Raw genomic sequence first — 17,147 nt, forward strand, 5'->3', positions numbered from 1 at the left:
GGTCTGTCGTGACCATAATGATAACAGAGTGATTTTGCGTAGACTTTATTTTGCTTTAACTGTAACTTTATTTTTTACTCCTTAGTGACACCACAATTAGTAGAGAAATTTTTGTGCATGCTCTGTGAAGCTCAAATAGTGTTCACTTTAGAAGTTTTGCAAAATCTCTTTATTCGGAACTAGATTTTTTTTCTTAACTTGGGGACTCCTCATATCGCTCTTTAATAAATATGACTCCTTTAAACTAATCTCTTTTTCGTCATAAAACAGTAATTTTAAGTTAAAAAATTCCAATGTTAAAGTGACAATTTTTTTTTCTTCCCTTTATCTCAAAGTTTCATTGAAATTAGAAAAACATATTGACAAAAACCTACTCACCTTAAAATATACTTTTAAAATTAAATTAGCAAGATTTTTGCAAGATTAGAAAGTTAATTGAAATATGGAGTGAGTTAGCAAAAAATTTCCAAATTTGCCTTAAGACAACGACACTAAAATCTTTGATCCAATTATTTCTGGAGATTATTTTTACCAGCATTGTGTGCTTAGTACCAAAAAAATTACCGTTAGTACTAGCTACAAGGTTTCAAGGTTTCACTCTCTGCTCATCCCACTCATCAACTTTATTTTTGCAATCATTTCATGTATTTATTTATTTATATATATATATATATNTATATATATATTATCTTTATATATATTAAACAAATTTGTGGAAGTGAAGTACTCTTTTATATTTTACAAATTTGAAGAATAACAAAACACGAAACGTAATTAATGCTTGAGTCAAGTTTTGTAATGAACTCATTTCTTCCAAGAATTTTTATTTTTGGAACTAATCCGCAGTTGCTTTGAAGAACAAGAGGTGCTGCTAAATTAACAATCCTATGCCATAGTCTGGGCAGACGCAATTGATTTATGATTTTGCTTCCTCTGAAAAAAAATATTCCAATCTCTGCTTATTCGCAAGAAGCATCCTGATTTTCTTAAATCAAAAATTATTACTTTATTAATAATTTTCTTACTCAGGTTGCAATAAAGCATATGAAGTAATTTTTTTAAGCATAAATAACGAAAATACTCATGAAAAAAGCACTTAAAAGTGGTATAGCTTTCCGACGATTTTCAAATCGGTAAAAAACCACCCCATTTGATGTTGCACGCTCCAAATCAAGATGATTGGTGCATTCAGTACCTATTTACTTCGTTTTTCTGGTTTGCAGAAAGTCTGGCTTGATTGTTTATTGCATCAGTTAATAATTCCTTAATTTTATTTTCCTTTTATTCTATCATACTCGCTGTAAATTTTTCTTCACACTTGACATAATTTCAAGCTTAAGTTTCCACGCATCAAAACAAAATGTTAAGTATGGTCATATAAACGCATTTGCGCCTTATAGGAACTCATTTTTATTACCTCAATTTCTTCTTGTCAATGAGATTAAAAATCACTTTAATTTATAATAATTTTGCACCCTCATAAAATTATTTTGAAGACAAAAATTTTGTTTAAATAAAACTGAAATTTACTACACTATCTTATACTTTCAATTTATTTTCGTTCTTTATTTAGATACCACTGTTATTTTTAGCATTGTTTCGCGAATATTTTAAGCCATGCTGACTCTTGAACTTTCCAATCAGTCTTATTTTTGAGCCAAGAGCTTAGAAAATTTAGGCCTCCTAATAGATATCAGAATTTACATATTTGAGACACTTTTATAATAAAAATAGCAAATATTTCTAACCGCAATTATATTTGTGAATTAGTTTGTCTCATTTATTTTGTCATTCATTAATCATTTTAAATTAGTTTTGAAACACGTTGAATAGAGGTAAGACTATGGTCCTTGAGCGGTTAGAAAAGCAAATTTTTTTTTTCTTTTTAGAAAAGGTTTTATTTTTAAAGGAAGTTGGATTTGCTCCCTAAAATAAGAGTGATATTTTTTTTGCATAAATGTTAAAATATGCAAAAAAATAAATAATTAAATAAATAAAATAAATAAATGCATTAAAAAAACTGAAAGTTTTTTAAATTGAATACTTTGATCTCCACTATTTATTCTCTTATTTTTAAATCCTCATTATAAAACATTTATTTTAAATAGAATGATAAGGATATTAAGTAAAAAATAAGTATTTTAATGCTCGAGTTGATGGCATTTTAAATCAGTCCTTTAAAAAAAAACACTCCCTCACAGATGCTTCAAAACTAAGTTAAATGCTTATCTAACTCTTTAACTTCCCACCCCATCAAAGGAAGATCGAAACTTCCACCACCCCACTCAGAAACCCCCTTTCCCCTGCACCTCAAATCAACAGAAGAATCTACACACACATCAGTCTCTAAACCTCTCTCGGCACAAACGCACTTCTGCAGATCGGAGAGCGTTTCATTTCAACGTGGATCGCAGATCTCGAGCCGCATATTAAATATTTCTCTCAGTATCATAAATACAATTTCCAATATTGATAAATTGATGATGAAAAATATGTCTGCTCCGACATTGAAGGGTTTTTAATTGCTTGGTAACTGTCATTGCTGTTGGAGAATTTATATTTATTTTTTCGATAAAAATGATTTATTGTGTTGGAATAGTAATGATTTGCGTTGTGATGCAGGTGGGATGCACCGAGCCTAGTACAGGTAATGATTTTATCAATTTTGATACATATATTGTAAAGTTTTGCGAAATAATATACATTTATTATTACGTGTGTTAATCCTTTTTTTATAATATTTGTGGGAATGTCTAACGTGTTTTGGATTCAATTTAAAAAATAATTATTTGAAGACAAAAAAATATATTATATTGGCATTGCTTAAAATATCTATGAAGGTGTGATTAAGAATTTGTAATTTAGCAAGTGTTTTGTGAGTTTTCATTAAAGATTTCAAGGTAGACAATAAAATTATTGCCCTATCATTCCTTTTTTTGAGAAATATTTTTTTAAATTACTTTTTAAAACTTTGTCTAATAAAAATCAGTTTTATGTCAAGTTTTAAGTTTAATCGTATGCTGATGAAATATATTTTTTATATAATATTTAGGGGAATGTATAGTGTGCATTGAATTCATTTTAAAAAAGAATTAAAGACAAAAATATTTTATCGACATTCCTTAAGAAGAATCGACATTCCTTAAGGTGAAAAATTTGCAATTGACCAAATGTTTTGTGAGTTTTCACAAAAGGTTGCAAAATAGACAAATTTTTTTCCCTATCATTTCCTTTATTTAGAAAATATTTTTCAAAATTACTTTTTAAACTTTGTCTGAACAGACGCCATTTTTATGTCATCTTTTAAGTTTAATTGTACATTGAAGATACTTGGGTGTAACTATCGGTTTCATAAATATCTACTTTAAATATTAAGTTTATAAAGTAACACCTTTAATTAAATTTTTATTGTTTTAATTAAAAATTCTTTTAATTTTTTTTCGAAATTTCAGCATAGTTAATTAGTAATTTAACATTTTAGCATAGTTACTTTTAATTGAGTATAGAGTTATACCAAAATTTCCTTTTTCTGCTTTTTTATATCTAAAACTATAAACTTTTTTCTTTAAAAAATCGTTTGAGTTTCATTTCTACCTCAAACAGAAAAAAAATTATGTTATTTGAAAAAATTATACTAGTTATTGAATTGATAACTGTGTTTTTTTTTAATACTTTTTTCAAAATTAATTTTTCGGTTACTCTTCTTTATTTAGAAGGCAATATCTTAAAATATTTTAGTTTAAATTTTCCTGGAATTCTGCATGAATCTTTTCTATACATGTATCTGGAAGTCAGACTACGGACTAGTGGATTATAAAATTTTTTATATTTGTCAGTTTAAATTAAAATATTTAATCGTAATTTTTAGATATTTTTGCCTATTAAGTTTCTATATTTTTGCTGTAAAATTTTTAAATAATAATATTATATCTAATGTTTAGACTTTTCCTTAAAATTAATTTCAAATTTTTATGAGTATTATAAAGCAAGGATAATGAAAAATAATAAATGATAAATGTTAACAAAGTTATGTGATTGTGGGAAAAGGTCAATTTTTAGTTTTTCTAAAACCAGTTTTTCCCCTTTTTCGTCATTTTTTTTCATTTATTTCATTTTATTTACACCATGTTTTAGTGCATAATGTCCGCATAAATCTAAATAAAAAATTTCTAAATTAAAATTAAAATTTTTTTTCTCCGAAGGTATTTGGGTACTTAAGGCTATTGTTTGATTGTAAAATCATTCATCTCAAATTAATATATTGCTAAATTGTGCTTTTAAGAAACATTTCAAGGGATTGCCAAAATTTTATTTTTTTTGCGTATTTCTCTTTTTTGTTACTTATTTAGTGATTTAACTAAAAATAAATGGGTAAACTTCAACAATCCAGTCAACCAGGTTCAGTATGAACCAGAAATATTTCGCGCTTTTTGCTGCCATGAGTATAATATCATTTATAAATTCGAAGTAAGCATAACAAACTGAAATATATTATATTACCATTTTAAGAAAACAATTATCAAAAAAGAATAAACATAATATTAGAGAAGATTATGAGATACCTTTTTATTAGCCTACGCCCACATTTGATTTTAGACAGCCTTTCGTTGACGCTCTGAACAATCTAACTATCTTGATTTTTAGATTTTTGATTAATTGTTTTCCAAATTAATAGTTTTTTCAAAAGCAAAAATTTAATTATTGTTTGAAGACAACTACTCATTTCAGTATTTGAGTTGTCACTACTTTGCAGCATAACAAGGCAGCCACATAAAATACTGTGTGTATTACAAGTGATTTGGTTGATAGCATTTAAATTTTATTGTTCCTAACTAAATTTCTTGTTCTTTCGGTATCTGGTTTTCGATAAGTGGAGTAAGTTGTTATTAACTTTAATAATAATCAACGATATAATTCTTTGATGTTCGCTTAGTTGCCGAATTGCTTAATCTGCGCTGAAACACCTCTAAAATGACACGCAATGGAAAACTTTTGGTAACGTCTGTTATTTACTTTACCAGATTTTTTTTTTAAAATCTCGTCAATTCAGATGAAGTATGATGGGATGACAAGGGGTAGAGCGATGGTCTTACAATGATGTGATATAGGTTTGAATTCTTTCTGCAGCCCTTCGAATTCTCGACATATTCAGATCACACCTACTTCAATCTTGATGAAAATCATCTTAAATCGTACGCGGATCTGAAATTAGCAATCTTGTGTCCACGAACTGCAGAGGTAAAACTTAAGCGTCTCAGAATTGGCCACACTCTTATCCATTTCTATTTGCTGTTCGTAGGACAGCGGATATCATAGAATCCCGAATGTGAAATTTACGACGTATTGATTACGCTTCATCACATTTTAACCATTTGTCTCTGTTTGAACCAACATCATCTTACCTTTTTAAACAGTTTCTATTTAATATATGTAGGGTTTCTTTGAAGAAATTCATTATCCGAACATTTTCGCGTTTTTGCGAGCTATTTGTGTTTTATATTGCATATAACTGATTTATCTTAAATTATTCACTTTAATTTATTACCTATATACACTTTTACTTATTTCGACTGTTTTGTGCAATTATGCTTTTTTTCAGATCTTATTAACTTTTAAATATATTTGTCTTACTATTAACTATTTTATTAGATTTATGCATTTATGAAGATAAAATTGTAGTGTGTATTCTACCTTTTGATCTACCTTATCGTATTGTTTGGGGCAGCATATCCTCCTTTGGATCTTGTACCATTAAATTCCTGTTAAACTCCTTTGGATCTTGTGCCATATTCCTCTAGTTCTAACCCCGGGGGATGCTTTCTTGGCTTTTACTTAAATGTCATAAAATTGCGTTGATTTTTCTTCAAACAATTCCTATACGAAACTGAGTTTATATAATGCTTGATCCATTAAGTTCTTTATTTTTCTGAACCCCATTCCAAATTAAAAGGCTATGGAATTGAAATGTCATGGTACAGTTTCAATTTCTATGTTACTTAATAATGTCGTGATAAAATAAAATGAAGTTAAAGGTCAGGCAAAATAAGTGACCATGTGTATCTAGTTAGAAAGCAATTAAATATGAGTTGCAGATTTATGTGTTGAAATTGATATTAGAGAAGTTGAGATAGCATTGGTTAACGAAACTTGTTTGAGAGAAAGAAATAGTGAGTAGGAAAGTTTATTTTGCAAGCGGTTCCTACCATTTATTAGCAAGCGGTTCGTAAAATTACTTGTTTACTTTAATGTGAAATTCATTCATTAAATTTTGTAAATACAAAACGAACCTAAGAGCATATTTTTTTAAAGTTTAATTAGATTAATTTTGCACATTTTCATTGAATGTAATTTGCGTAAGTTTCCGTACGAGTGAATTTCTCAGTATGCAGTCGCTTTTTCTGAACTGGACAAGCAGAAAATTTATATGTTTTTTTTTATATCAAAGACAAACCCATCATAAAACAAAATAATTCTACAAACATACACCTGAAATTGGGACATCATTGGTTTTACTCGCTATCTACATAAGTATTTTAGCAACATTGTTACCTAAAAGACTCAGAGTATTCTTTTTACTAGATTCTCCTAGATTAATATAAAATTTAATATCACAAGTAAAATTACAAATTTGGCTTTTCCTGCTTCGTGCATAAAGTAAATTGTATGTAAATGTAAAATAAATTCTGAAAACGTTTTGCTTTATTTGTTATGAAATACCATTTAGAAATTATCTTTATTTTAAATACGAGTAAAGATGATGGATATAGATCATATGCATTGAGTATTGAAATTTGCTATATACAGTTTAAAAGTTTATACCAATGGATGTAAATAATATTTTAAATATGGCATGTAAGAGAATTTGTTTACAAAAATGGGTTGTATTTGAGTTCCAGGTTGATACGGGGAGAATTGCATGCCAAAAAAAATTACACTTGCAAACTACAATGCATGCATGAAAATGTTTCTGGAAATATCATTAGCGTATTTTCTAATTTGTATCAGGGTAATAAAAATTTTTCCCATCATGCCCGGTTTAAATGAAAATTATGATTGCGTACCCTTACATATGCCAAGCAGGATGTGCAAACAAATAGCATTACCATATACGTACCTTTTTTATTTTATATTTTATAACTTTCATTGAACAACCTACTCAATTTTGAGTTCATGACTACCAATATTCATCTCCATACCTTTGTAATTTTGAAACCAATCCAGAAGGCAAGGGAACTCCTGGATCAAGTATTGCGTGAAATTTGCCTTCATGGAGACTTTTTGATCGAACTAATCCGTATTTGTGTTACATGTAGAGGAAAATACGCGACAGTACCCGACTACAAGGGGACTTTAACCCATGATCAGCTTATCACTAATGATATTTTCATGTCAGCACTGTGGTGGATAAGAGCCGGGTGCAGAATTTGTATCGACCAGCCATCGCAGGGATTTGAACCTGGATTCACCTCATTGGGAGACGAGCTCTCTGTCCCTTGAATCAATTATACCCATCCTGAAATTTTAGCAAAATCTGATAAGATGTTGGAAAAGCCGGATAAATGGTGACAAAAAGGGACAAAAAATATAAAGCGTTCCTACTACACACTTCAACGATAATCGGCACTTTTCTCTTTTTTTGGATCGTCGCGGATAATCCAATCTCTGTTAATTGAGAGTCTACCGTAATAACTTTTTTGAATAATAACAATATAATGACTTTTTATGAATAATAATCTTCTGCATACACGCAAAAAATTATTCTTCATATTTAATAATTGTCAGTTTAATAATGCCCTTAATTTATTCATAAAAGTGTTGTTATAATAGATATGGTATTGTTAATAATGTAGATATATTGTTGTGAAGTTGTTCATCAGTATAGTTACATATTTTAATGAATATACGTTCGAGAAAGATTTTTGGGTGTTTGAAAGATTCATTCTAGAAAGCATTTTGCTGATTAACATGCCTGGAAAAGCATGCAAAAAAGTTAGGGATTTTTTTTCTAATCCTAACGTGTGTACAAATGTATGTATGGCAATTGAAGCTGTACAGTTTTCAAAATACTTGACAATCTTTTGATTCATGATTGTTTTAAACTAATACAATTATTAAAAATACTCCTGGCATTTTTTATTTAAAATTAAAATTGCTAATCTTGCTGCATATTGAACAATAGTTTTGGAATCAAATAGTCAAATGGTTCTTTAAGTAATAATAATATAATAATATAAATCTTGTAGATGCTGGGAAAAATCCATGAAAAAATTGATTCCAGATAAAATTTCACGATACTTTAGTCGTCTTTCTGCTTATTGTTTATGCCATCCGCTTATTGCTATTAATAAAAATATAAATGAAAAAATAATAGATACTTTTAAGACTTTGGATTTTTTTTGTTTAGGCAGGGGGGATGCAATTGTTCCTGTTTTTCAGTGGCGCCATCTATGGCCAGGAATTCGACTCCCGCCACGCCATTCACACAACCACAACCCGTTTATAGGGTGTGTCACATTCACACACAAAGGAGAAAGGACATGGAACACACAGAGAGAGAAATAAACACACATGCCTTGCCCGGGATTCGAACCCAGGACCTTTCTGATGCAAGGACAGTTCCCTGCCCCCTACACAGGCCAATCGTCGCCTTCGAAAATCTTTTACACAAATATTAAATATATAAGTTCAATTTTTTCTGCTCGTAGGTCGCGGTTTTTAGAATCAGGAAAAAAAATTAAATGCTTGCTTTAAAAATAGGAAAACCTTATTGAAATTATAGATAATAAGAGTAACTCTGGAGGTGATTTGATGAAAGTTTTAAATTTTTTCTATTTATTGTTCATGCAATACTTTCACCACCCTGTCAACATTTAAAAAGTAAAGTTTTGACAAAGTATTGCATATGTTTTAGCAGAACGTCGACAATATTTTTAAATTTCTTCTCTTCACGGGTTTAATTTAATTTAAAAAAAGTCTCAGATAAGGAATTCTGCAACAAGTCAAGGAATTAAATGAATGTAACTTTTTCATAATGCTTAACAAATTCAAAAGCGATCGATAGCATTTAAAAATGAGAGATATCAGATTTCGTAAGGACATCTGTTACCGTTACTTACTAAAACTGAGGAAAAAAAACAAAACAGAAAAGCTTTTTTCTTTTTCTACTAATGAGATTAAAAGTATCCAAACAGCATTTTGTTCTGAAATAAACAAGGCAGATTCTGAATGATTAAATCCACAATTTAACAATATTCTCTGAATCATACATTGAAGCCAATAGCCCAGAAATTATTTACACCTCTTGCATTTTAAAGTATTATGCACTCTTTTTAACGATTTGAAATTTCTTAAATCAATGTTAAGAAATGCTCTTGAAGAGCTTTTTATAAAATTTTATGTTAATAATCTTCTTACAATATATCTTAATATATATTTAAATACACAATTCGTTTTAGTTGCCAAAGTAAAAGTTATTGAAAATGTAAGCTTTGGGGAAGAACAATTTGTGTAGTATTACAGAGATTTATTGCAGAGATTATGACAACGAACAATTTAAATAGCAATTTTTCGTTAATAGACGAGAATATGTATGATAGCAGTCGGAGTTCTTAAAGAGAATTTCAAGTCCACTGTGCCTTGAATTTAAGACGGAATACAATGAAAGAAAACAATATTTTTAATGTAAAAAGAAAGAAAACAAGCTATTTGCTAAAAGAAATCAAAAGATTCTTCCCTATGTTTTATTTATAAAATGAGATAGAAGTATAAATTATAAAAACATATTATTTAAACTAATTTTTGAAAATTTTCTTTCAATCTTTGTTTTTTAAAACGCAAATATCAGAGTTTTGTGATAAAAAGAAAAAAAACATAGGCAAACTTTCATAGTCTTTGCAAGTCTGACAACGAATTCAAGGAGCAAATTGTAGACCTCGAAAAATTAAAACTTAATATTTACTTTAAATTTGACGAAATAAAATTTTATCTATTACTTCTTAAAGAAAAACATCTATAAAATATGAATCAGCGCAATTAACGAAACTTCTTGTACTTCATTTACAAATAAATACTAAATCTACAATGAATTAAGTAACTAAAAAAACTTGTAAACATTGAGCCACCTAGATTTCAAAAACAAAGAAGCCATACTTAAAATAGTTTATTTACCTAGAAATAGATTGATGGATGAAATTACTTAGTATAAAAAATATTTATACAAAAAAAGAAATAATATTTTAATCATCCCCAAGAGAACAAATTTAAACAATTAAGAATTTGAAACGACTGAGAGTCAGCAGGTGCGAAGTAATTAAAATGATTTTTTGTTCTTGCAAAAACTTGTTTATTTTATTTATAGCCACGTAAATAATAGCGTATACAAATGTAAAGGAAGCACGAAAACTTATTTCTGTATTACCGAAAAGCACACAGCTGTTGCACCCAATATGTGCAAAAAACACTGATAATAATTTGGTTTTTCGCTATTTTAGCCTTCCATTAAAAACGTGTTTTATCGTTTGCAAATTACAATATTTTTGTTTCAACGACACATAACATTATTTTATCAGTAAATATCTGTTACGTTATGTATTTTTCATTATCACCTAAAATTATTTTTTAGAGAATGGTTAGTTTTTGAATCAGTAAATGTCCCATATTTTTATCATTTATAAGTCAAATGAAAGATTACAGTTATAAGTCACTTGTACAGAAATAATTAAAAAAAACTATTTTTCTAACTATAAATAATTAAAACTATTCTTTAGTTCTGTAAAGGAGAGAAACTACTCAACTATGTCTGATAGTGTAATCAGCTGTTTAACTACGTAATAGCTTTACCTTTTTAAAAAATCTAAGTTAACTATAAAGATAATCTTTAATAATTAGTTTCTTCGGTTTTAGTAATATGACTGGGTAATTTTTTTAAATATATTTTTACATAGCTACATTTGTTTCAAGCGAAAACGCGAAGATATTTTTGAAGTGTCAAGTATGTTTTTTTTATAAATTACACACTAATTACGATGGGACAGTACATGTCGGATGTACGTTTTGAAATAGATGTTTTTCCCAATCACAGAGAATTGTAATTTCTAAAATGAAACGAAACGTTTTCTTTCTAAATGCCCAGGAGAATTATCTTATTATTTTTATTAAAATTATCTTATTATCTTATCTTATAATTTTTGCATATATACATTTTCCATTTCATCTACTTCTACTACTTCATATACTCTTATATTTATAATTTATGTTTTAATCATAATTTATGTATGTTTTTTATTTTTACAATTGAAAACTATATTTAATAACAATTTTTGTATACATAAGTTTTCTATTTATCTAATTAATAAGCTTTTTTCATAATATTTGTTGGCATACTATTGAAATATTATTATTTTTGTTTTTGAATACATATGGTTCCTATTTCAACTGTCAAAAAATTGTCTTTGATAAGTTTAGCATACATAAGCTTTCTACTTTGGTTACTGTGAAAACCACCTTTAATAATTTGTGTATATATATATTTTGGAAAGTTCTCTTTATGAATATTTGCACACATACGGCTTCTAATTACTGAACATTATCATTTATAATTATAGCAAGCACTGGTTTAATTTTTCATTTGTTGGAAAGTTGCTGGTTTTCTTATTCTAATTTTTGTATATATCATACTTTGTATATATCACACTTATCATACCTTAAAATTATATTTAGAATACTCTCTTCATAGTAACTTGCCGCCGGCTCCGATAACCAAGTATTAGATCTATCTTCGTCATCGTTGTATTGGTTACCGCCAAAATGATGTATGTGACATCGGAAAAGATAAAATTCACTTAGGGCAAGGTCTGGGCTACATTGAGGGATGGTTCACAATTTCAAGGCCTAAAGAGTTCAATGAAGCTCGGGTCTGAGCAGTGGAGAGAGTCATTTTCATGGAGTAGCAAAATTTTCATTCAGCATGACAGTAGGAAGCTTCGTCAATTTCAACAAATCTGTCAGTGAATGTATGCAACAGACAGGTTTTTTTTGCTGATTAAAAATGCATCACTGGCCGAACCTCATATGCGGCGGGCGATTTGTCAAACTTGAAGATTTTAAAGACAAGGAACTGACAGTACAGGTTACCTACATAGCTATAACTAAGCAGAATTGTTCCCAAGGAATGCCAGGGAGCAGCGATGGCTCAAGAGATAGAGCCTTCGCCTTCCAATGAGACGAACAGGGTTCGAATCCCAGTCGATATGAATTCCGCATCCGGCTTGCACCGACACAGTGCAGACGTAAAATATCCTCAGTGGTAGACAGACATGGGCTGGAGTCCCCTTGCCGTTAGGCTAACCGTGGGAGGTTCTCGAGATCTTCCTCCCCATGTAACGCAAATGCGGGTGAGCCATCAAGAAGTTCTCCACAGAGGCAAATTTCTTCCAATACTCGATTCAGGAGTTCCCTTGTCTCCTGGATTGGGTTCAAAATTACAAGGCTACGGAGTTGAACATTAGTAGTCGTAAACCCATAAAATTGGGTCTCGGTTGTTCAACGACGGTTATAAAATAAAATAAAATTAGGAATACCAGACGACGAATGCCAGAACGACTCAAGCACTCGTTGCGACGCACGAGTCCTCCATTAGTGTACACTACCAGACCGTCTTTGCTTAAAAAACAGCCCTCATATATATATATATATATACACCTCTNAAGATCAAAAAATGTGTTAGTATAGAAGTTCTGTTATTATTTTGTTTAACCTTTGTATATATATATATATATATAAATGTATATTATAATTTAACGAAAATTGGTTCAACCATATATTATGTATTTTACATTTTCAGTTACTTTTATTAAGTATATAATTGCATTTTAGACATACGATAATATTTTTCACTTAAAACCATATTATGCAAAAAAATCTGAATCATATTAGGATTTAACGTGATCCAACATTTTTAACTGAGTACTAAATTTCAAGACAGCATTTAATGGAAAATCGGATTATAAATAGTTACAAACGCTGTACCAAATACATCAATTATTTGCTGTAGACATTCATTTCCAATTATATGAAAACTTTAAACTAATTTAACAGAATGATGGATGTCTTGCTGCCATAAATCAGGACTTTGTTTGTGTTTAACTTTACATAATATTTGTTGACATAGCATGCTTACATTTAATGCTGCAGTATATAATATAAATAGACGTTGCTGTCACATTCATATCTCAGAAATCCATATTATCATGCACTAAAACATTTGCCTTTGCTACAGTTGTGTAGTTCGAAGTTAATATTATATTGATGTCCTCCGATTTCATAGGTTAACTTATATATTTTATGTACATGAAATTTTTTAGTGAATATGTATAACTTCACATTTACATTGAAAATGATTCTATTTAATTGCAAAATAATGTAATAAATGAGTTTAAAAACTTATATTTAATTTTTATTGTATTTTAATGCATAATTTTGCTCGTATTTATTATATAGTGATTCGTATTTCATTATAGAATAATTAATTTTGTTTTTCAACATATAAGGCATTTATCATGTTTTATTTGCAGGTCTTTTTTAGACACTCTTCTTTAGTTTATATCGCTTTAAATATTTAGTATTTTTTTAAGAAAGTTATTGCAGGACTTTATATCTAAGTCCATACATTGTTACCTTATGTGGATCAGTTAATTATTTCAGGCTTTCTGTAATGTAAATGCATGCATCATAAACCCCCGTATCATGCTCTTTTATGTAATCAATTGCTTTTATTTAAAACTACAATAATGAAATTTCGCATGTAAATTTATGTACTCTTATTTTTAAATTTTTAACATTTTCAAATTAGCTATTTAATTTTTAAATCTTCTTTGACATTTCGCAATTATTTTTTATTCTTTTGTCAAACTATTTTCAAATATTTTCATACCTTTGTGACATTCATTTATCCGTTAAGAATAAAATTATACTATTGAAAGGCAATAGAAGAAATATTTTTTTAATTTAATTATTTAAAAATTTTCGAAAAAAAAGGATCCTGACATTGATATAAAAAATTCCCGTTAAATTCTAAGAATTTCTCTTTTTTCGATTTATGCGCTCGAAGTTTATTCATAACAATGCTGTATGTAAAAGCATTTTTAATAGCAAAACATTCTATTTTTGTTGTATAACCTAATTTTAAAATGTAAATATGTTTATAATTGTTGTAGAAGTTTCAATGTAAAAATATAAATAAGACGCTTCCCCGAAGCAAAAACACTTTTCAGGCTCCGCTATTTTTTAAAGAAATATATATATTAGGTATAAAGTAAAGCAAATCTTACAAATGTTTCACGTAGAAAAATGTGATGCCTGAAAGTTATTTTTTCCTTCCAGAAAAGTTTATCCCTTCTATTTTTCATTCTAGTCTTAAATATGACCAAGATCAGATGTTTACCAAGAGCTGATCTTTTAAACCAACTTCCTAGGAAAGTTCCAAGTTTTATCTTTTCAAATCAATAACATGAAAACAAGTGTTAAGTCAACACCAGCACCTGGTATTTAAATATTAACATGGTATAAGGAGCGAGAAAAAGTTGTATTTTAGTGATTATGATAACAAGTTTTTTTTCTCTCACAAGCCCATTCATACGCATTTTGAGAACTATACGATAGGAAACAAAGGCTTGAAAGTATTTGATAAAAAATAAGCGCACATATTTTCAACAAAATTTATACTTTGTTTTCAAAGATAGGTACGCTAAAAAAAAAAAACGAGAGAAGAAAAGAATATTAAGAAAGTTAATAAGTTTCAAATTTATTTACTGCTCATAAGCTGCATTTATATTGAACTCATAAAATAAGTTATAAATATAGAGTAAGCATAGAAAATAATATAATAAAGATTAATGGAAAGCGAAGAAGAAAAATAAAATATTTTTGAAAGTATTTAAAAACAATTATGAAAAACCGAAAAGCAAAATATGAAAATGATATAATATCGTCATCAGCACACACGAAAATAGCCGCAGAGAGGAGTGCTTTCTAATATTGTATTTAAATAACTAAAGCAAATTACATCAATACATTAATGTGAGGAGTAGTCGAAAAACACATTAAATCAAAATAGAACACATTAAATCAAAAATATACGAAATAAGACATATTAAACTAAAAACAGAAAATAAAATGCAAGAAAAATACAAATCAAATCGCAAAACGTAATCTATAAAGCAAATAGAGAATTTAAATGAACCTACATGTACTAGAATCTTTCAAGAATGATTTAAATAATTTTTGTAATTAGTTTGCCAGATTACAAAATATGAAAACAGAAGCGCAAATAGAGGGTTCTCTATGGCGCGTTCTTAATGCAGTACTGAAACACGTTTGATTAGTTAGTTACCGTGGATTGGCCTGAAAATGGGCGTGCGAAAGGTAATAATATTATACTGTATATATAATATATAATCTATACATAATATAATACTATATATTATACTTATAATATTATAATAATATATATAAAATTATAAATAATAAGGTTGATATTTAATCACACAATTTTGATGATTTTAGAAAATTAACATTTATTTAAAAAAAAGAAGAAACTATTGCTGATCAAATCCTAAAACTAGGCTCTAAGAGCAACGTCACAAATACACAAAATTAGAAAGACGTATTAAAAACGGAAACGAAAGGAAAATGAAAGCAAGTTAATAGTAGCGCTATTAAGCTCTAAAGCTATTAAACGCTATTAAGCTTTAATTAAGCGCTAAAGCTGCATTTAATATGATCGATAAAAATAGCTCAATAAAGACAAAAAGTATAAAAAGAAAAAAGAGAAAAACAAAGAAATTTAAGAAAATTAATATTTAATTATTATATTATATACTTATTATTTAATTATTATTATTAATAATATGATTATAATTAATGCAATTGTAATTAATATTATAATTGTAATTAATATTTAAATTATAATTAACTTTATAATTGTAATTAATATTTAAATTATAATTAATATTGTGATTGTAATTGAAATTTAAATTATAATTAATATTATTTGTATAACAGAATAAACAGTCCACGTGGAGCTGTTATTTCCAATAACTAAAAAAAATGAAGTGACTCAACGACGAACCGATAAAATCATGAAATTGATGCATGCGTTCATTATATAGATAATAAATATTTTAATTTCGAATTTTTAAAGGAAAAACTACAAAATCTATTTTGAACTGATTTTGAAGTAAATCAAATCAGATTAATTCACTCAATTTAAACACAATACTTTAATGCTTTCCCAATTTGCTTATGAAAGCTGTCATCGTCCCTCTTAGGTCAAGTGTAGGTTTGTATTGCCTCGAGGCTGATTTACAATAGATTTTTTTTACAAAATACAAAAGTTCGTCTAAATTATTTAACTTGATAAAAAAAACGGTGACGTTTTTAGAATTAAAATTTAATTCACGATGATGATTGATGATAAATATTCTCGTTAAAAGCATTCATTATGTAAATAAAACATTTATTTCATATCATAATGTTATGATGAAATACATTTATACATTTGCATACGCTTCTGTACAAGATACCATACATAAAATTGAGCAACATAATTAAATGCATTTGCTTGTTGAAAAAAGAAAGCCTTTAGCTCATAACAACAATATATATATATANTATATATATATATTGATCTTTATGAAATTAAACCCAAGAAATCTCAAGAAAGTTTACTTAAATAATCAAATTTATGGACAGACAACACCCAAAATATATTTGAGAGGAAATAATTTACAATAAGTGAGAAAAGAATTTGGTGAGTGCTAGTTCGTTGACGTATGAAATTTATCACAAATTGTACAGTTTCCGAAGATATATGAAGTTGGATACACGCTCATTATTTTTACAGACAACGTTTGAGATATTCTAAATATTTCAATTAATTACTTTATTTTAAATTAGAATCTGGTAAATAATGATCGGAGGATTATAAAATCTTCAATTTTCGAAGGGTGTTTGATATTTGACAGGTTGCATAAAGGGTACAACATATTGATGTAGACATGTTTATGCATTGTTTGATGGAGACAATATATATTTAAACATTAAGTGTTAAATAAATTTAATCTATTTTTTCCCTTTTTTAATGCATTTTA

At 28.1% G+C, this 17,147-nt stretch overlaps 1 protein-coding gene across 1 annotated transcript in view; it reads left to right on the forward strand.

The window, feature by feature from the left end:
- Window positions 1-2,336: 2,336 nt before the first annotated feature.
- The window catches only part of LOC107452663 (nephrin), a 219,305-nt gene continuing 204,494 nt past the window's right edge, over window positions 2,337-17,147 (forward strand). The window contains exon 1 of the mRNA XM_016069211.3: window positions 2,337-2,647. Coding sequence (XP_015924697.1) covers window positions 2,578-2,647 — 70 coding nt within the window. The 5' untranslated portion in view covers window positions 2,337-2,577. The remainder of the gene's footprint in view (window positions 2,648-17,147) is intronic.

The sequence above is a fragment of the Parasteatoda tepidariorum genome, chromosome 7, assembly GCF_043381705.1.
Source record: "Parasteatoda tepidariorum isolate YZ-2023 chromosome 7, CAS_Ptep_4.0, whole genome shotgun sequence".
Taxonomy (NCBI): Eukaryota; Metazoa; Arthropoda; class Arachnida; order Araneae; family Theridiidae; genus Parasteatoda; species Parasteatoda tepidariorum.